The following is a 17,600-nucleotide window of genomic DNA, read 5'->3' on the forward strand; positions in this document are numbered from 1 at the left end:
GTCATTACTTCATCTCTTCAGTGAGCGATGTGCCTGAGAATTAAGGATGGGTTGGGTACATATTCTGCCATCCATTCATCCATTCATATTTTCAGTAGATATATCCTGGATGCCTTTTATATGCCAGGCTCTAGGAATAGAGCGGTTAGCAAGGCAAGAACCTTGCTCATGTGGAGCTTATATTCTCATAGAGGAGACAGACCATAATCAAGTAAATTAGGGAATGAAATAATACAACAATTTCAAGTAGTGATAAGTGCTATGAAGAAACATAAGGGGGAATAAGGGAAGAAAGAATGAGTAGCAGATGAGGTTTTTTGCATGTTTTTTTGTTTTTGTTTTTGTTTTTTTTTAATGTGGCCAGAAAGAAGTCTCTGATGAAGGGGGCAACTGAGCAGCCAGGAATGACACAAGAGGTGAGCTTTATAAATATCTGGGGGAAATCTGCAGAAATTGAGGGTGGTGACTGGAAACTCTCCCTGCTCACTTGAGTAAAAAGATTCCAAAAAGCTACCAGACGGTTGTTTGCTGGACGGCATATCCCTTAGGATACAGGTGGCATGAGAGCTGGCTGAATTTTAAAAATAATGAACTGGTTAAACAAGGGGCAACTAGGTGATTGGCTAGCAGATATTCTTATTTGGGAGTCATTCTCACATATTTCAAAAGCATAAAGAGATATTTCATAAAGAGGTGGTTTGCTGTATGAATAATAATACTATCAAAAAAGATGGGGGAAAGAGGGTGGCAAAGACACTGTGGTAACAGCAAGTATGTGGCATCTGAGGACCAGCAAGCAGGCAAGAGGGGCTGGAAAAGAGGGAGGGGAGGTACAGTTAGGCAAAAGGCTGGACAGAAGGCAGGGGCCAAGTCACGTCATGCCCGCGGGGTTATAGGAAGAACTCTGACTTGATTCCAAGCATGATACGAAGTCCTTGGAAGATATGAGTAGGGAAGTGATGTCCTTTGATTTTTAAAGTTCATTCTGTCTGTTGTGTGGGGGAGAGATTGCAGGGGCGGGAATGGAAGCCAGACACCTGCTGGAGGTAACAGGGGCAGTCCAGGCAGACTTCATAATAGCTGGGACTCCGTTCGTGAGAATGAAGGTGGTAAGATGTAGTCTGATTCCAAATATGTTTCTTTTGACAATAATCACAGTTAACATTTATTAAACGCTCAGTTTTCCCCGTTACTGCATTATGTACTATATGCATCCACGACAGCTCTGCGGGATAACACCCAAGGCTCATTTCACAGGCGAAGACTCGAAGGCTTAGATCATTTGTTTAATCGCATGTTTCCTGCGCTTCCAGGCCCCCTCTTCCCAGCCAGACCCCGGTTCTTGGCAGCCCCTTTCGCACTGTGCTCACATCCTAGAATGATGGAATCTCACTCTCACCAACTGCATGATTTCAACCTTCTATCTCCAGCCCTATATGGCTTGATTTCTCTTGAGGCAGGTGACTTCCTCAAGGTTCAAACCCAAGTCTACTGTGTACTAGAATCATCTTTTTCACCACTATCCTATACCTCCTCCCAAACTGGGTAATGACAACCATGATGATTGGAATGATGTACTTCCTACTTGGTAAAAATACCAAGGTATCTCTACCTCTAATGCCAGAGCCTACAATCAAGATAATGAACATTTAGCATATCGATAAAACTTCTCCCAACTTAGTTAAGAAGACTAATCTTTTCTGACGTATTAAACGTATAATCAGTGCTTTTGAAGCAGTAAAAGAAATTTAATTTTCCTCTATGTACAAGATCTAATCCTGATCATTAGCTATTTGACTTCAGTCTATAAAGAATATGTTAAATCTATCATATGTTAAAGTGCCAACTGATTAATCCCTGAAAGTTTAAAATAAAAGATTGTGTTTTAAACTTTAAACTAAATGGTTTCCATTTAGTAGGGAACCATCATAATTGCAGCTTAGTAGAACAATCACACAGCCCAAGGCTGTCTTATTTCTCTGGGTTCGATATTACCAATAAAATCCTCAAGAGGTGTGATAATCTGAATAGGATTGAATTCCTTTCTTTTTTCTTCAGATTTTATTGGGGAAGGGGAACAGGACTTTATTGGGGAACAGCAGTGTGTACTTCCAGGACTTTTTTCCAAGTCAAGTTGTTGTCCTTTCAGTCTTAGTTGTGGAGGGCGCAGCTCAGCTCCAGGTCCAGTTGCTGTTTTCTAGTTGCAGGGGGCGCAGCCCACCATCCCTTGCAGGAGTCGAACCGGCAGCTTTATGGTTGAGAGACATGCTGCAACCAACTGAGCCATCCGGGAGCTCAGTGGCAGCTCAGCTCAAGGTGTGGTGTTCAATCTTAGTCGCAGGGGGCGGAGCCCACCATCCCTTGTGATATTGGAGGAATTGAATCGGCAACCTTGTGGTTGAGAGCCCACTGGCCCATGTGGGAATCCAATCGGCAGCCTTCAGCCTTCGGAGTTAGGAGCATGGAGCTCCAACCGCCAGAGCCACTGGGCCCCTTGAATTTCATTTTAATTCAAATTTAGCATCTCAATTTACAAATTTACATTATCATATACTCAGGATTGCAGCATGACTTCAATCACTCAGCAGGAGGTGAAGGTCCTCCTCAGAGTATATACAAGATAAAGTATCTCATCTGGGGATAAACTGAAGACTCTCTGGTACTCTCTAGCAAAGTACCAGATTCTTTATGTACTAAGTTTCATGTCGGGAATGTAACAAAAATGGTTAAGCTCCTTTTCAGAAGTTGAGATGTGGTTGCTAAACAAATTAGTGTTGTATCAAAAGCATAATCATTCCTTTCTTAAAAACTGGAAGAATTAGTTATAATAAAGTCCCAGGTTCTTTCTAAATCCTTCCAGATGTCATGGTCATAAAATTCCTATCTTTTTGAGAAGCCAGGGGATTCTTAAAAACAGAGGCATCAGGAGAGATGAGGATGGAATTCTTACTAGAGATTGAAAGGTGAAAGGTAGGATTCCTTCCAAATACCCCAGATATGTATTTCTATGAATTGAAATGAGTAAACATGCAACACAGTTTCTTGAAATGCCCAGGCCATATTAAGTTACACTGCCAATAATGTTATTTAACACTGACACTGAATTATGGCTTTTAATAAGAGGCTGGAATCCCTGGCTGTTGGATATCTGTCTGCCAGTAGATAGACAGGTGAAGAGGTACAGTTTAGTGCCAAATAAATAAATAGAAACTAAGTGGGGTGGTTGAAATTGTTTTGGCCTGGGAAATTAAGAACAAGCATAAATGATAGCTTTTCTGTATGTATCTTAAGAGAAAAACGAAGTAGAAACAGTCTCTTAAGAAATGTTTCTTAAATATCTAAATGATACAAAACCATGGGCTCTCCGGCTTGGGAAGGCCCTTCAGACATCACCCATCGGAAGTCCGTGCATGAATCCTGAATTCAGCAATCCCACAACATTCCTGGTTAGTTTCCATCTGAATGCAAGAGAAAGCTTCACACCCCAAGGAAACCTCTTCCATTTCCAAAGAGTTCCAGCCTTATGAAATGTTTCCCTTTACTAAACCAAGTCGGATTTCCATTATATAACCCCTCCATACTCACCCTAGCTTGACTCCAGAAAGCTGAGGCCCCAAACACACAGGCACTGGGGTTGAGGCAGGTGGCACAAAGGAGTGGAGCAGGCCAAGAGCCAGAGCATAAGAAGGGGTGGGGACTCGGCCCAACTAATGGGCACGCTGCTCAGCAAAATGGCCAGCCACTGCTCTGCTCCGGCCACCTGTGACGGAGCAGGAACATGGGCCCATCTCCAGATTTTCTGATAAGAAGCCAGAAATTGGAATTTGAGTAAAAAAAAAAAAAATCCCAATTTTTGAAAACAGAAGAACTCAACTGTGGAGTTCAAACAGCTCATAGAGATCAACTAACCAAACCTCTCGTTTTATCAGTGAGAAAACTGGGGCCCAGAATAGAAAAAGTGACTGACCCAAAGTTAAAAGGTGAATCAGAGGTAGGCATGGGACCCCGAGCAGAAGGTCCCAGGTCTCCCATCTCAGAAACGCAGTGAGCAAGTCATTGGGGCCGCATTGGGGCTATAGGCTTGTGAAAGGATTCTGAAGTAGGAACCAGCTTTAGATCACTTCCTATATCTATTATTAAGTTACCACTGTCTACATCTAGTTTTTATAGCACGCTTTCACATTGAGAGGGTATATGGTGCAGTCGTTACAAGCACAGACTGCCCAGGTTCATAAGCCCGGCTCTACTACTTACTAGTAGTACCTGCGTGGCCACGTCACCTAACCACCTACACAGGAAAATGTAAATCTCCTACGTTGTGTCCTCCAACCTTGGAGAAAGGCCTGGAATACATGGAATTGACTCAATCCTGGGCATCTCCCCACAAAGGGCTGAGCTTATCCGCGACACTCAGTGCAACCATCTCCTCCTTCTGTCTCTAAGTTACTGGTGGTCCCTAAAGCATGAGAGGGTAAACAAAGAGCTCTTCCCAAGGTTGCCAGGGCTTCCATGAGCCCTGGAGTTGGATGATCCCTTTTGTGGCTCCCATGAGTCCCCGTGTACAATGCTCATAAGGGTTAATATGTATGGACGGCTACATGCCAGTTACAAATATAAGCACTGTACGTGTATTAACTCATTTAATTCACAAAACAACCAACTAAGGTAGATACTATTATCCCCCTTCAGAAAATGGAAGCCCCGAGAGGCCAAGTAACTTGCTCAAAGACTCACAGTAAGAAAGTAGAAGAACCAGGAAACTCAAAGGGTTGGCTCTAGAGGTTACATTCCTAATTAACCATTTCCCAAAATTGCTTCTAGAAATTTCTGGTATCACCTCTTCAGTGTATACTATAAGACTGGTCATAGGCATCTGGCCAGCTCCGAGGAGATGGCTGGGGTCTCACCGCCTCTATCCACACCTTACCCTTCACTTCTGGGGCTCTCAACAGGTGCAGGATGTATTCCTTTACAGCTTTTTTCTCTGGCCCTCCATCACTCTTTCACAAGGCAAACCGGGGAGAAGCTCCCTAACGCAGTGAAGATACAGTTCCTCATATCCTTTTATAGGGGGCATGTAATATCTCTGGTCCATAAGCTTTTTTTTTTTTTTTCAATTGGAAGATGTGGCTCTCTTTTCTCTATTAATCACTTTCTATCTCTCTTTCCTAGGACAAAACATGTATGAGCTGAAAGACCAAATAATGGCTAGCAAGGGGGAAAGGAGCGAAATGAAGAGCAGAGAAAGAATTAAAGTTATGTTAAAAAGTAGTTATTCATTATCAGGAAAGTGCAAATTAAAACCACAATGAAGACCACCTCATAACCAAAGGGGTGGCCAAAATAAAAAAAGATAGATAATAACAAGTGTTGATGAGAATGTGGAGAAATTGGTACCCTCATATACCACTGGTGGGAATGTGAAAGGGTGCCATTGCTTTGGAAAACAAACTGCAAGTTCCTCAAAAGATTAAATCATACAGTTGCCATATTCCACCCAGAAATTCCACTCCCAGGTATATAGTCAAGGGAAATGTCCACACTAAGTTTGTACATGAATGTTCATAGAAGCATTATTCTTTATAACCAAAAAGTGAAAAGAACCTAAATGGCCATCAATTGCCAAATAAATAAAATGTGTTGTATACATATAACGGAATATTATTTGGCAACAAAAAGGAATACAGTACTCATACAGCACTGACAGACCTTGAAAATATCATGCTAAGGGAAAGAAGGCAGCCAGTCACACAAAAACATGTATTACATTATTCAATTTATATGGAATGTTCAGAATAGGCAAACTACATAAAGAGACAAAAAAGTGGATTAGTGGTTAACTAGGGCTGGAGGATTAGCAGGTACTGAGGAATAACTGCTAAGGGGCACAGGGTTTCTTTTTGGAATTAGTGATGAGGGTTGTACAACTCAGTACTGTAAAAGCCATTACACTGTATACTTTAAATGAGTGAATTGCATGATATGTGAATGAATTGTACCTCAGTAAAGGTGCCATATTATAAATAAGATTTTAAAAACTGGTCACAAAGTAAAACTCCTAGTCTAACCCAGGAGAATCTGTGTCTTTGTGAATGAGAAACCATAATTGAAGAAGTGGCAGAAACCCCAAATTATTTAAGAAGGAAAGAAAAAAAATCAGAAAGAAAGGCTTTATGGAAAGGGCAAGGGGAAATTATTTCCATGTGATCGAATTCCAAGATAGTGGATATGTTGGGGTCCTATTACTCCAAATTCATAGCTATTCCATGATGGGTTGTATAACTCTAAATTCAGACCTTTTCCTCACTGGAAAGCTATCAGTTCCAAAAATAAAAGAGCTAGAGGAGAGGTGAGATTTAAAAAGGAAAAAAAAGAATGAAGAGGCTAGTGCTAACTTTTTAAGAGACAGAACTAAAAAGCTCACACATAAAAAGATTCTCTGGTATATTTCATCCCATGTTCAGAAAATAAGAAAATTTGATTGGTATCTAAATTGCATGTCCTAAAATGAATTTAAAAATCTGACTCAAATTTAACTAGAAAAATTAAAGCTTTCAGGTTCTGGAGCTAAGTTTAAGAGATTGACAGCCAGATGAGTGCTGGCACTGTTTGATATTCAGGCAGAAGAATTTGAGAGTAAGTGAAGGGTTCGCCAAGCTATTCGGTCATGTATCTCCTTATAACGAGGCTTCAGTGGAAATCAATGCAATCTCTGAATAAAGTGAATACAGTTTCCTAACGTGGCAATATGTCAAATCATATACTATGGAAGTTTCATGGTTATTATCAGATACAGCATTAACACACACTTTTTTTTTTTAACACACTTTTTGAAACAATAATTAGATAGTAGAGAATTTCCTTTATATCTTTTAGTCTTTAACTTTCAAATTATTTCTCAGCCCTTTACTCCTGCTAGGTCTTAATCAAGAATCACTTGTGTAGAAAATCAGCTTACTGCTTTCTTTAAAAACAGACGCGCCATTAATTCATTCAATGTGTTGGCAGTTCTGGAGAACCCATGTAGACAGGAACAAATGATGCCTCTTAGTTTGTGTGAAAGACGCTGAGTATAAGATTTCATGCATATGCACAAAGAAACAAAGAATCCTGCAAAATCAGCCAACAATTTTCTTGACATTTAAAGGAAAAAAAAAAAAAAAAGCCTCTACTTCACACCCCCATGAAGGTTTAGATATTACATATATTTATTTAAAGATACTTTACATGACTTACAGGGTTCTTCCACTGTCCTCCAAATCCTTGAATATCAGTTTAAGTAGTGCTCCTAAGACTCAAGGTCGGAGTATAATCTTTCCCCCAATGAAACTGTTGAGCTCAAGAAAGTATATCATCTGTTCCTAAATGCACTATTGTAAGTTTTCTAAGAAGTTTACTACCTCTCTACCTTTTCATTACTTAACTGTGCATTTTTCCGGCCTATGTGTCGGAAGCATGGAACTGTCCCCACTCCACCTGTTTGCGTTAAGGTTGACAATTTCCTTTTCTAAAACAGCTGGTGATGATTCCCAGAGGCAAACCAACTGTGTATTTCACTAATAGGTGACATGGGCTCTCTTGGAATGAAAACTTGTCCTCCAAAGAATGCACCCTCCCCCCACTGAAGCCAAAGCGTGGTGTTCCATTTCAGCAGTGCAACTGTTTATTACAATTTAGCTTTGAAAGAAAATGTTTTTGATTAGGCAACTCCAGTTAGAAAATGCATGTTATTTCTGCTCCCTCCTTCTTCCCCTCCGAATGTCAGTCTTGACCCAGGAACCCCTCTGTGGAAGGAGGGCCCACTTCTCAGGCACATAGAAACAAGTAGCAACTCCGGACTCCAGGAGGGCAGTCTGCTAAATCTAGCTGCTTATGCTGACAAGCCCGGAGAGTACTTCTGGTTCTTCCTGCCACGGAAGCATTGCTATGTCAGTCACGGAGCAAATCCAGAGTTCTATTAAGGCAGTAACATAGTTCTAGCCTTGGCACCCTACGATCATCCAGAAAAGCTTCTTCTTTCTACCCTGCAATCCTCACATTCTCACAAGCAAACCTTCAGCATATTTAACCTCCCAATCAAGCAATGGATAATGCCATACTGCAAAAGTAGCAGTAACTTGATGGCCACAGTGGCTTGGTGAGGACTGTTATTATTTATCGTGCCTGCCTATCAGCTTCTCCGGATGACAGCTTGGCAGAGCACAGGACTTTTAATATTTATGACGTGTGTCAACCCAGCAGGGGGAAGGGCTCTTAATCTTCCATGAAGGACTGAAACCTGATTTAAGAAGCCAGTTCGCGGTGATGAGCTGCTAGCACCAGTAATCCTACCCACCTCCTGATATACAAACGCCGGCTTCAAGATTATACCTCATGCACCGAGCCAAGTGCAGAGCTATCAGATCCACCTGTTCCAAACAGGTGCGGGGCCGGTCACTAACCCAGAACCATATCCGAGTCCTGCTCCCCAAACCCCACCTCCCAGGTCCTTCTTGGAAAAGTTAGCACACCTCCGCCAGCCGTCGTCTGAGCGGCGCGAGGTTAAACTGAACACCCTCTTTAGTCTCCCCACGCAGTCGGCCCTTTTCTTTGTAAACCCCACAAAGTGACGCACAGCAAAACTTCGTAGGTCCAGGTCACGGAAATGCACAGACCCCCCGAAAGGAGGCAGGCGCGGGATCCTTCTGGTCGCCGGCATCCCCTCGGGTTCCCCTCCCCCGCGCCCGCTCACCTGCATGGGACATGGTGATGGTCTCGTTGGTGTTGGAACCCACGTTGAAGACGACCACGGCGGAGGCGTTCTGCAGGAACGCGTTCCGGATCTTATCCCTGTACGTGCAGTTGCCCTTGGGGATGAGGGCTATCCAGTTCTTGCCGTGGGCCGGGACGGCGAACTTGGTGTTGGGGTCGCAGGCCAGGCGGTCGTGGGCAGAGCTGGCCATGACCACCTCCCCGCGGGCGTCCTGCTTGGGCGAGTGCTCCCCGTAGCGCCCGCACTCGGTCTTCTCCGAGTGCAGCTCGGTGCCGCCGCCCGCCGCCCCAGGGTCCGGCGCGGGCTCCGCGTAGGTGATGTTCACGAAGGCGGTGTACCATTCCTCCTTCTCGGCCACGGTGAAGTCCAGGCAGAGCAGATGCACGAAACAAAAGGAAAGCAGCCATGTTGAGAGAGCCAGACTGCGGCACGCTTGGATGAGAGACATTGCCATCTTTATCCGCCAGGGCCCCCTCCCCGCCCCCGGCGCCCTCCTCCCACCCCGTCCCTCCTCCCCCGCCCCGGCCAACCCCGGGCCGGCCGCCTCTCCTCCTCCTGCTCCCGCTCACTCCTGGGCCCGGGGGGCCGCGGCCGGGACGCGCAGCCGCCGCGGGGACCGGATTCCGAGCAAGCGGGTGGCGTTGGCCCCTTTCCTTTTCAGCCCGAGAGCAGCGGTTGCATTTCGCTTCCCGGGCGCCGGAGGGACGCGGGAGAAGGGGGCGCTCGGGGCTTGCGGAGGAGTCCAGCTGCCGAGCGCCCTGCTCCTTCGCCCGGCTTCGTCTCTCATAGGGGGCACGGGGGCCGCGGAGCGTGCTGGATGGCAGATCTGCGCCTTCAGCCCCGGCGGGGGCGGGCACGGCTGCCTGGAGCCCCAGGTGCAGCGGTGGGTGTCCCGGCCGACGCCGCCTCCGAGCGCTCCAGCGAGCGGGTCCGGTTGCAGGCGCTGCAGCCGCTGCTGCTGCGCGCGGCTTCCCTCGGGCGGCGGGCGCTTGGCTCCTGGTTTCACCGGGTGGAGGCGCTGGACGCACACTGGCTGCGGGAGGGGCCGGCTCCCGGGTAGTAGGAGCGAGTGGGCCGAGAGGAGTACGCGGGTGTGTGTGTGTGTGTGTGTGTGTGTGTGTGTGTGTAATGTGTGCGTGCAAGGAGGAGCTTAGGGTGATGTCAAAGATTCTGGGCTTCGCTGCCATGCTCCCTCGGTCTCTGTTTATAGGCAGCAGCGTCCCCTGCTGGGTCTTAAATTCAACCCATCTGCGATTTGGTCCTGGTGGAGGCAAAAGGGGAAGCGACCCCTTGACCTGTGCGTACAGGAACAACTTCCTGCGCCTTAAATATAGGGAAACGCGTGTGCCTCTCATAAACAACCTTCCCATTTGCTGGAGCAACGGCAGTGAGCTCCTTAATTACCGATCCGAGGGCGAAAGGGTCAGGCTACTTGGTAGCCAGGTCCTTCCCACACAGCGCCAGGAATGCCTAGGGCAGTGACCAACAAACTTAAGTCTTCATCAGCATCACCTGAGGGTTGCTAAAACTCAGACTGCTGGGTCCTGCCGCAGAGTTTCTGATTAGTACACATAAGGTTGAGCTCCAGAAAACTGTATGCCTTTCTAACAAGTCTCCAGGAGATGTTGAATGCCCTGGTCTGGGGACCACTCCATTAATGTGAGTACAGGAATGGGTTTCTTTCCTCCCACCTGGCAGTAAACATGTGACATCTGGTTTTTTATGAATGAGTGTTTTCTAACTCTGAAAGAAAAGAAACTGGGTGAGATATGTTTTCACTGTGTTTATTCTGTTGTCAGGACTGGTACCAGAAGACACAGCATCAATAGTGTATAGCGTGTTCTCCAGTTGTGCGGAGATCACAAGCAGTCCGCAGAGAGTACAACCCTCTAGAGTAGTGTTCTTAAAACTGTGACACAGCACAATTCCTTCCCAATTAAATGTCTGATCTTTTCACACACCACAGTTGCCTTGGCTTGAAATACCTGTCATATAAAGCCTCAAAAACAATTTGCATCATGGTTCCCAATTGCTCTCATTGTACTTCCCACCTGGCACTCTTTCAGAGAACCCAGGACCCAATTCTTATGAAAATAAAAGTCCACCTTTCCTCCAGGACCTTAGTATGTTTACAGGTTTCTGTTAATGGCTCTTCCAGCAGCAGTACAAGCTGCTGGTGGCCATACCCAAATTAGAAGCAAGCGCAAGTAGAACTACTTAGAAGAATTTGTCTCTGTGGTATTTGATGTGCTGGATTTGTGTGTTTTCATTTAGAAAATAGGCTTCTAGGCAATGGGGACAGTGCTTTTTATAGTGCCTAATGCTGCCAAGGCAAAAGTGGGGACTGCCTGCCTGGCTGCTGGTTCCTGAACCCCCAGAGAGCTGAGGGAGGAGTCATGGGCTACCCTCTCCCCCAACTAGGTTCTGTACAGATGCCTTAGCACACCAAGGTGGTTCCCCAAACTTGTTTCTCTCTTAGCAATTCTTCTCTAGCCACAACCTTTGGGGAATCTGTCATCAAGGATACTGGACTACCCCTCACTCTTTCTTTCCCTTGGAAGTTAGAGGCTAAAGAGGGGGTGGGATCAAGGAGGCAGCATCCTGGCTGGGAGCTTGGTTAAGTACAGGGGTGTTGGACAAATAGGTAGAGTATTGACTATGATGGGAGCCGGGTTTCTTAGTGTTGAAGAAAGAATTTACAAACATGGAAAGAAAGAAAGCTGTAAAGAACTCCGAGGTGTTGGATTGGATTTAAAATGAGTGCAAAATCATTATATATATATGTACATATATATATATGTACATATATATACATATATGTGAATACATATACGTACATATGTATATATATATAATTGTTGTATATATATCTGCATATATATGCATATACATATGTATATACATATGTATATATATATATAGCTGCACCATAGTTAGCTTCACTCAGAAGCTAAGAGCAACGGACACATCAAATGGTCAGACGATCTTGGTTTCTAAGTGCCATCTTCTATTAAAGGGAACCAGGGCTGATTACAGGGCTTGGGGTGGGAAAGTACAAAGTCAGCTTGGAATCTCTTGTAGGGAAGTGCTCAAGCATGATGGGAAGATGCCAAAAGGAGACACGAGCCAGATGGAAAGAGCTCCCACTGGCCAAATCTCAGACAATTGGAGCATCAAAATAAATAATGACAGTAACTAATTACAGCCTATTGGATAAAACAGGAATCCAGGAATCCATGCTAATATAAGTGGATAAATAATGATAAAATGAGTAAATAAACAAATAAGAACAGCTCATCTTTGTGGAAGAGCAAGGTGCAGACAGGTGCCTCAGTCTTATGCCACTAATACAATTGATGGACATGGAAAGTCATCACTTGGCAGAGTTAGTTGATTCAGGCAGGTGTCCTCAGTGGATGCTAAGGCTGGTGGGCGAGTGGCTGCTTGATGTGAAGCAGTATTAAAGTATCTTCTGAAAAGTACTTATTGACTACAAGGGGGGAAGGGGCATGATTAATTTATTGAAGAGAACCCTGGAAAACACCAGATTGACTCAATGATCAAGATGAGCATCACTGGTAGTGAAACCGACCGTATCACGTGCCTGCTGACGTGATATGCGGAGAAGAGCACAGCATCTTTTCGGTCCCATTCCTGCTATGAATGCATGGCCTGAGTCTGGACCTGGGGAAGGTTTCAATGGACTCAGGGTGAGCTTTAAAACTCTCAAGACAGAGAAAGTCAGAAGAACTAATTGATCCAAATTGAAGGAGACTTTAGAGACATGACAACTAAATGCAACACATGATCCGGGATGGCTTCTGGACCAGACAGGAAAAATAAATAGTTGGCAGCTATTGATTGAGGTCTGTGGGTTGGATGGCAGTGCCTTATCAATGCTGAATACCTGGTTGGGATATTTATATTGTAGCTATGTAGAAGAATGTCCTTGCATGTGGGATATGTATCCTGAACCTGAAGTATTTAGTAGTGATGAGGCATTCTATCTGCACCTTGCTCTTAAATGTTTCAGGAAAGAAAGAAAAAAAAAGATAATCTATAAGTTCTTGTTTACTACTAGCAACTATTTCAGAGAAGCTGAAATCCAATTCATGATAAATTAAGAAGTCAAAAGTCCACTATTTGGAGGCTAGGGGAGCGGGTATTAAAATGTTTCTAGGTTTGTGCTAATGACTCTCCTTCCAGCACGGCTTCTCCTTTGTCACAGTAGCTCTGCTTGAGCCACTGAGCTGGGGATACAACAGAGAAGAAAACAGATAAGTGTCTCCGTTTCATGGGGTTTATGTTCTGGGGAGAAACAGAAAAATTTTAAGTTTTTTATTATACCACAAAGCACTATGTAGAAAAACGCATCAGAATAAGGGAGGGTGACTTATTTTATATCAGGATCAGCTGCTCTGATGAGATGACTTTTGATCAGAACCCTGAAAGTAGGAGAGCCCCAAGTGTGTAGTGGGGAAACTGGTTGTACCAGGAAGAGGGAACCATCAGTACAGCAACCCTGCGGCAAGGTTGTATTTGATGTGCTTGAAGAACAACAAAGTAACCATCGAGGGTGGAGAGGGGTCAGAAAAAAAGAGTGAAGGACGTGAAATCAGAGATGGGAGGCAGATCATATGGGGCCTTCTAGTCCAGGGTAGAAACACTGGTTTTTATTTTGAGTGAGAGGAAAAACCTTTGGTGAGTTGTAAGCAGGGAAGTGACATAGTCTGACATGTTTCTAAAGTTTCTTCTGGTGGTATTGGAGCAAGTATGGAAGAAAGGAGAACAATCAGGAGCTATAACCATCAATTCGGGAAATAGAGGATAGTGCCCTGCCAGGACATAAACATGGTGAGAAGTGACTGGATCCTCAATGAATTTTGGAGATGGAACAAACAGAATTCTCTGGGGCGTTTGCAATGGGGTACGAAAGAAAGAGAGGAGTCCAGAAAGATTCTACAATTTGGAGCCTAAACAACTGACAGAATGGAATTGTCATTATCTGGGAAGAGGAAGATTGCAGGAGATGCTGGTTGGGGTAAGAATCAAGAGTTTTGAATATATTAGGTTCAAGGTGCCTAGAAATATGCAAATGAAAATTTCCTGTGATTCACTTCGCCATAGTATCCCAGGAGGAAGATTACTGAATTAAAGCACATGAACAGCTTTCAAGTTGTTGATACATACAGGATGGCCAAATGGCGTTCCAAAGGTTGGCCTCACTTAATATGCATGCGCCAGAGCAAAGTGAGCTCCCTAAACTAGTTTTTGAAATATCACCAGAAGACAGCTTTGTGGTGAGTCCTAGCCTAAGGGGGACTCTGTCCACCAGCCAAGCAGCCCGGGCTAAATAAAATTAGTAGGTTTCCCTGGGGCTCTTTGCTGTGTGAAAAATGTTATAGACAGAGCCACCTGAAAATGGAGTCGAAGCTGCCATCCCCGATGAACTGCCTTGCACATCTTATTCCTCAAGTCTTTGGAATGTTAAAACTGTGCGAAATAATCTTTAGACGGGGCTTAAGGAACATTGTATCCCACACAACTGAAAACATAACGAGAAAGCAGACGGTATGACTATAGGACTGAAAATTAAAGACACTGTTTAGAGTTACCATCACTATGTTAGCTTATCAGCATCTGTAGGAATTCTTTCTATTGATGTAATTGTTCCCCTCCATTTCTTACAAATACCCCTTGCTGCCTCCTGATTGGAACTCTACTTGGGTTTCTTCCTGAATCAATGTGCTTCCCAAATAGCAATTCTTTTGGATCTCAAATAAATGCTATTGCCTGTCACTTTGCCTTTTGTTTTTAGGTTAACAGGTGTAGGGAGGTATTCTTGTTTCCATAAAGGGTAGAGGCATGCAACATGTGTCTGAGTCAGAAATGAAAAGCAGCCCCAGCAGAGAATGACAGTGTCCCACTTCTCCGAATGTCAGCAAATTGGATTTTCTTTATGGCGCTCTCATCCCTGACACTGCTTTGTCATTTTGCCATTAATGTTCACTGCATCTTCAAAGGGAATGCTACTGTAGGCCTTTAAAAAATGAAACATTTGAAAATATAATTCTTCCTTCATATACATATTTTAATGGCTTAATACAAGTTTTGAAAAATGTTTTTATTAAAAATATAGCTAATATACAATATTATATGAGTTTCAGGGGTACACCATAGTTGTTCAGCATTTATATACCTGCAGAAATGATCATTGTAAGTCCAGCAATCATCTGACACTGTACCATGCTATCACAATATTATTGACTAAATTCCCCATGCTGTACATTACATCCCCATGACTTATTTGTTTTATACCTGGAAATTTGGACCACTTATTGCCCTTCACCTTCCCTCTCTTTTTAATTTTTCAATTATAGTTGACATTCAATATTATTTTATATTAATTTTAAGGGTGCAGCATAGTGGTTAGGCATTTATATAATTTAAGTAGTGATTCCCCTAATTAGTCTAGTACCCACCTGGTATAGTTATTATCATATCATTGACTATATTCCCTATGCTTTATATCCCTGTGACTATTTTGTAACTACCAGCTTGTACTTAATTCCTTCACCTTTTTCACCCAACACCCAACCCCCTCCCATCTATAACTCTAGCAAATCTAGTACCCATCTGACACCATACATAGTTATTACAATATTATTGACTACACTCCTTATGCTGTACCCTACATCCCCATGACTACTTTGTAACAACCAATTTGTACTTCTTAATCGCTTTCCCTTTTTCCACCCACACTCCCATCCCCCCTCCCATGTGGCAACCATCAAAATGTTCTCTGTATCTATGCGTTTCTGATTTGTTTGTTTGTTTACTTTGTTCTTTAGATTCCACATATAAATGAAATCACATTGCATCTGTCTTTCTCTGTCTGACACACTCCACTCAGCATAGTACCCTCCAGGTCCATCCATGCCGCCACAGATGACAAGAGCCCATTCCCTTCCCTGGCTGAGCAATAGCCCATTGTATATAAGTACCCCTCCTCTTTATCCATTCTCCCTTCGACAGACACCCAGGCTGCCTCCACATCTTGGCCATTGTAAACAATGCTGCAATAAACATATGGCTGCACACATCCCCTCCAAGTAGCGTTTTGGATTTCTTCAGATAAATAACCAGAAGTGTCATTACTGGGTCCTTCTTTGTCTCTTGCTATAGCCTTTGTTTTACAGTTATTTGTGTCTGGTATAAGTATGGCTACTGCAGGTTTTTTTTTTCCATTTTCATGAAATATCTTTTTCTATCTCTTTACTTTCTGTGTATGTGTGTGTGTGTGTGTGTGTGTGTGTGTGTGTGTGTGTGTGTCTTTCCATCTGAAGTGATTCTCTTGTAGGCAGCATATGTAAGGCTTTTGTTTTCTAATCCATTCAGCCCTCCTATGTCTTTTGATTGGAGCATTTAATACATTGAAAGTAATTGTTGATAGATATGTAGCTATTGCCATTTTATTATTCATAGTTTTGATTTTTTTCCTCCTGTCTTAAAGAAGTCCCTCTAACATTCCTTGTAATACTGATTTGGTGGTGATGAACTCCTTTAGCTTTTTCTTGTCTGGGAAGCATTTTATCTGTTCTTCGATTTTAAATGATAACCTTGCTGGGTAGAGTACCCTTGGTTGTAGGTCGTTGCTTTTCATCATGTTGAATATTTTGTGCCAATCCCTTCAGGCCTGCAAACTTTCTGTGGAGAAATCAGCTGACAATCTTATGGGAGCTCCTTTATAAGTTACTAGTTGCTTTTCTTTTGCTGCTTTTAGAATTTTCTCTTTGTCTTTAAACTTTGCCATTTTAATTATAATGTGCCTAGGTGTGGGCCGGTTTGAGTTCATCTTGTTTGAGACTCTGCGCTTCCAGAGCCTTTATGTATATTTCCTTCACCAGGTTAAGAAAGTTTTCAGTCATTATTTCTTCAAATACATTCTCAATCTCTTGCTTTCTCTCTTCTCCTTCTGGTATCCCTATGATGCAAATGTTGTTACACTTGATGTTGTCCCGGAGGTCCCTTAAATTAGGATTTTTTTTTATTCTTTTTTTCTTTTTGCTGTTCTGATTGGGTGTTTTCTGCTACCTTGTCTTCCAAATGTCTGATTCAGTCCTCTGCTTCATCTACTCTGCTGGTGATACATTTTAACACATTTTTTATTTCAGTTATTGTATTCTTCACTTCAGACTGGTCCTTTGTTTATGCTTTCTATGTCCTTTTTTATGCTTGTTCTCCCTTTTTGAAGTTCTCACTAAGTTCCTTGAGCATCCTTATAACCATTGTTTTGAACTCAGTCTCTGGTAGGTTGTTTTCCTTCATTTCATTTAGTTCTTTTTCTGCAGTTTTCTTCTATTCTTTTATTTGGGATGTATTTCTTTGTTTACTCATTTTGGCTGCCTCCCTGTGTTTGTTTCTATATATGAGGTGGATCTGCTGTGTCTCCCCCTCTTGTCTGGGTGGTCTTATGTAGCACGTGCTCTGTGGGGCCCTGGCACAATCTCCCTGGTCACCTGCTCTGGGTGCTCCAGGAGTGTCCCTTGCGTAGGCTGTGTGTGCCCTCCTGTTATAGTTGAGCCTTGATTGCTCTTGGCACATCAATGGGTGGGATTGACCCTCAGGCTGACTGGCTGTGGGGTGTGGCTACGTCCATAGCTTGTAGGCTACTGTGCAGGGGGCTTACCCCACTGAGTGGGATTTGCCCCAGTAGGCTCTGGTGCCTGTTGAGACCACGCTTTGTATGTGCTGCTTGTGGGGCTAATTGGGCAGTGTTCTACTGTAGTCTGTAGTCTGTTCTACTGTTGGTTCTGGGGCCTCTTAGGAGGGGTTCCCATGCAGGACC

The 17,600-nt window shown here is 43.6% G+C and overlaps 1 protein-coding gene across 2 annotated transcripts in view; it reads right to left on the bottom strand.

Annotated features, from left to right (window-relative positions):
• Nucleotides 1-9,220, bottom strand: part of RNF150 (ring finger protein 150) — a 171,866-nt gene extending 162,646 nt beyond the window's left edge. For both annotated transcript variants that reach the window (XM_081077721.1, XM_081077722.1), the window contains exon 1: nucleotides 8,732-9,220. In XM_081077721.1, coding sequence (XP_080933847.1) covers nucleotides 8,732-9,206 — 475 coding nt within the window. In that variant the 5' untranslated portion in view covers nucleotides 9,207-9,220. The remainder of the gene's footprint in view (nucleotides 1-8,731) is intronic.
• Between the last annotated feature and the right edge of the window lie 8,380 nt (nucleotides 9,221-17,600).

The sequence above is a fragment of the Rhinolophus hipposideros genome (genome assembly GCF_964194185.1).
Source record: "Rhinolophus hipposideros genome assembly, chromosome: 16".
Taxonomy (NCBI): domain Eukaryota; kingdom Metazoa; phylum Chordata; class Mammalia; order Chiroptera; family Rhinolophidae; genus Rhinolophus; species Rhinolophus hipposideros.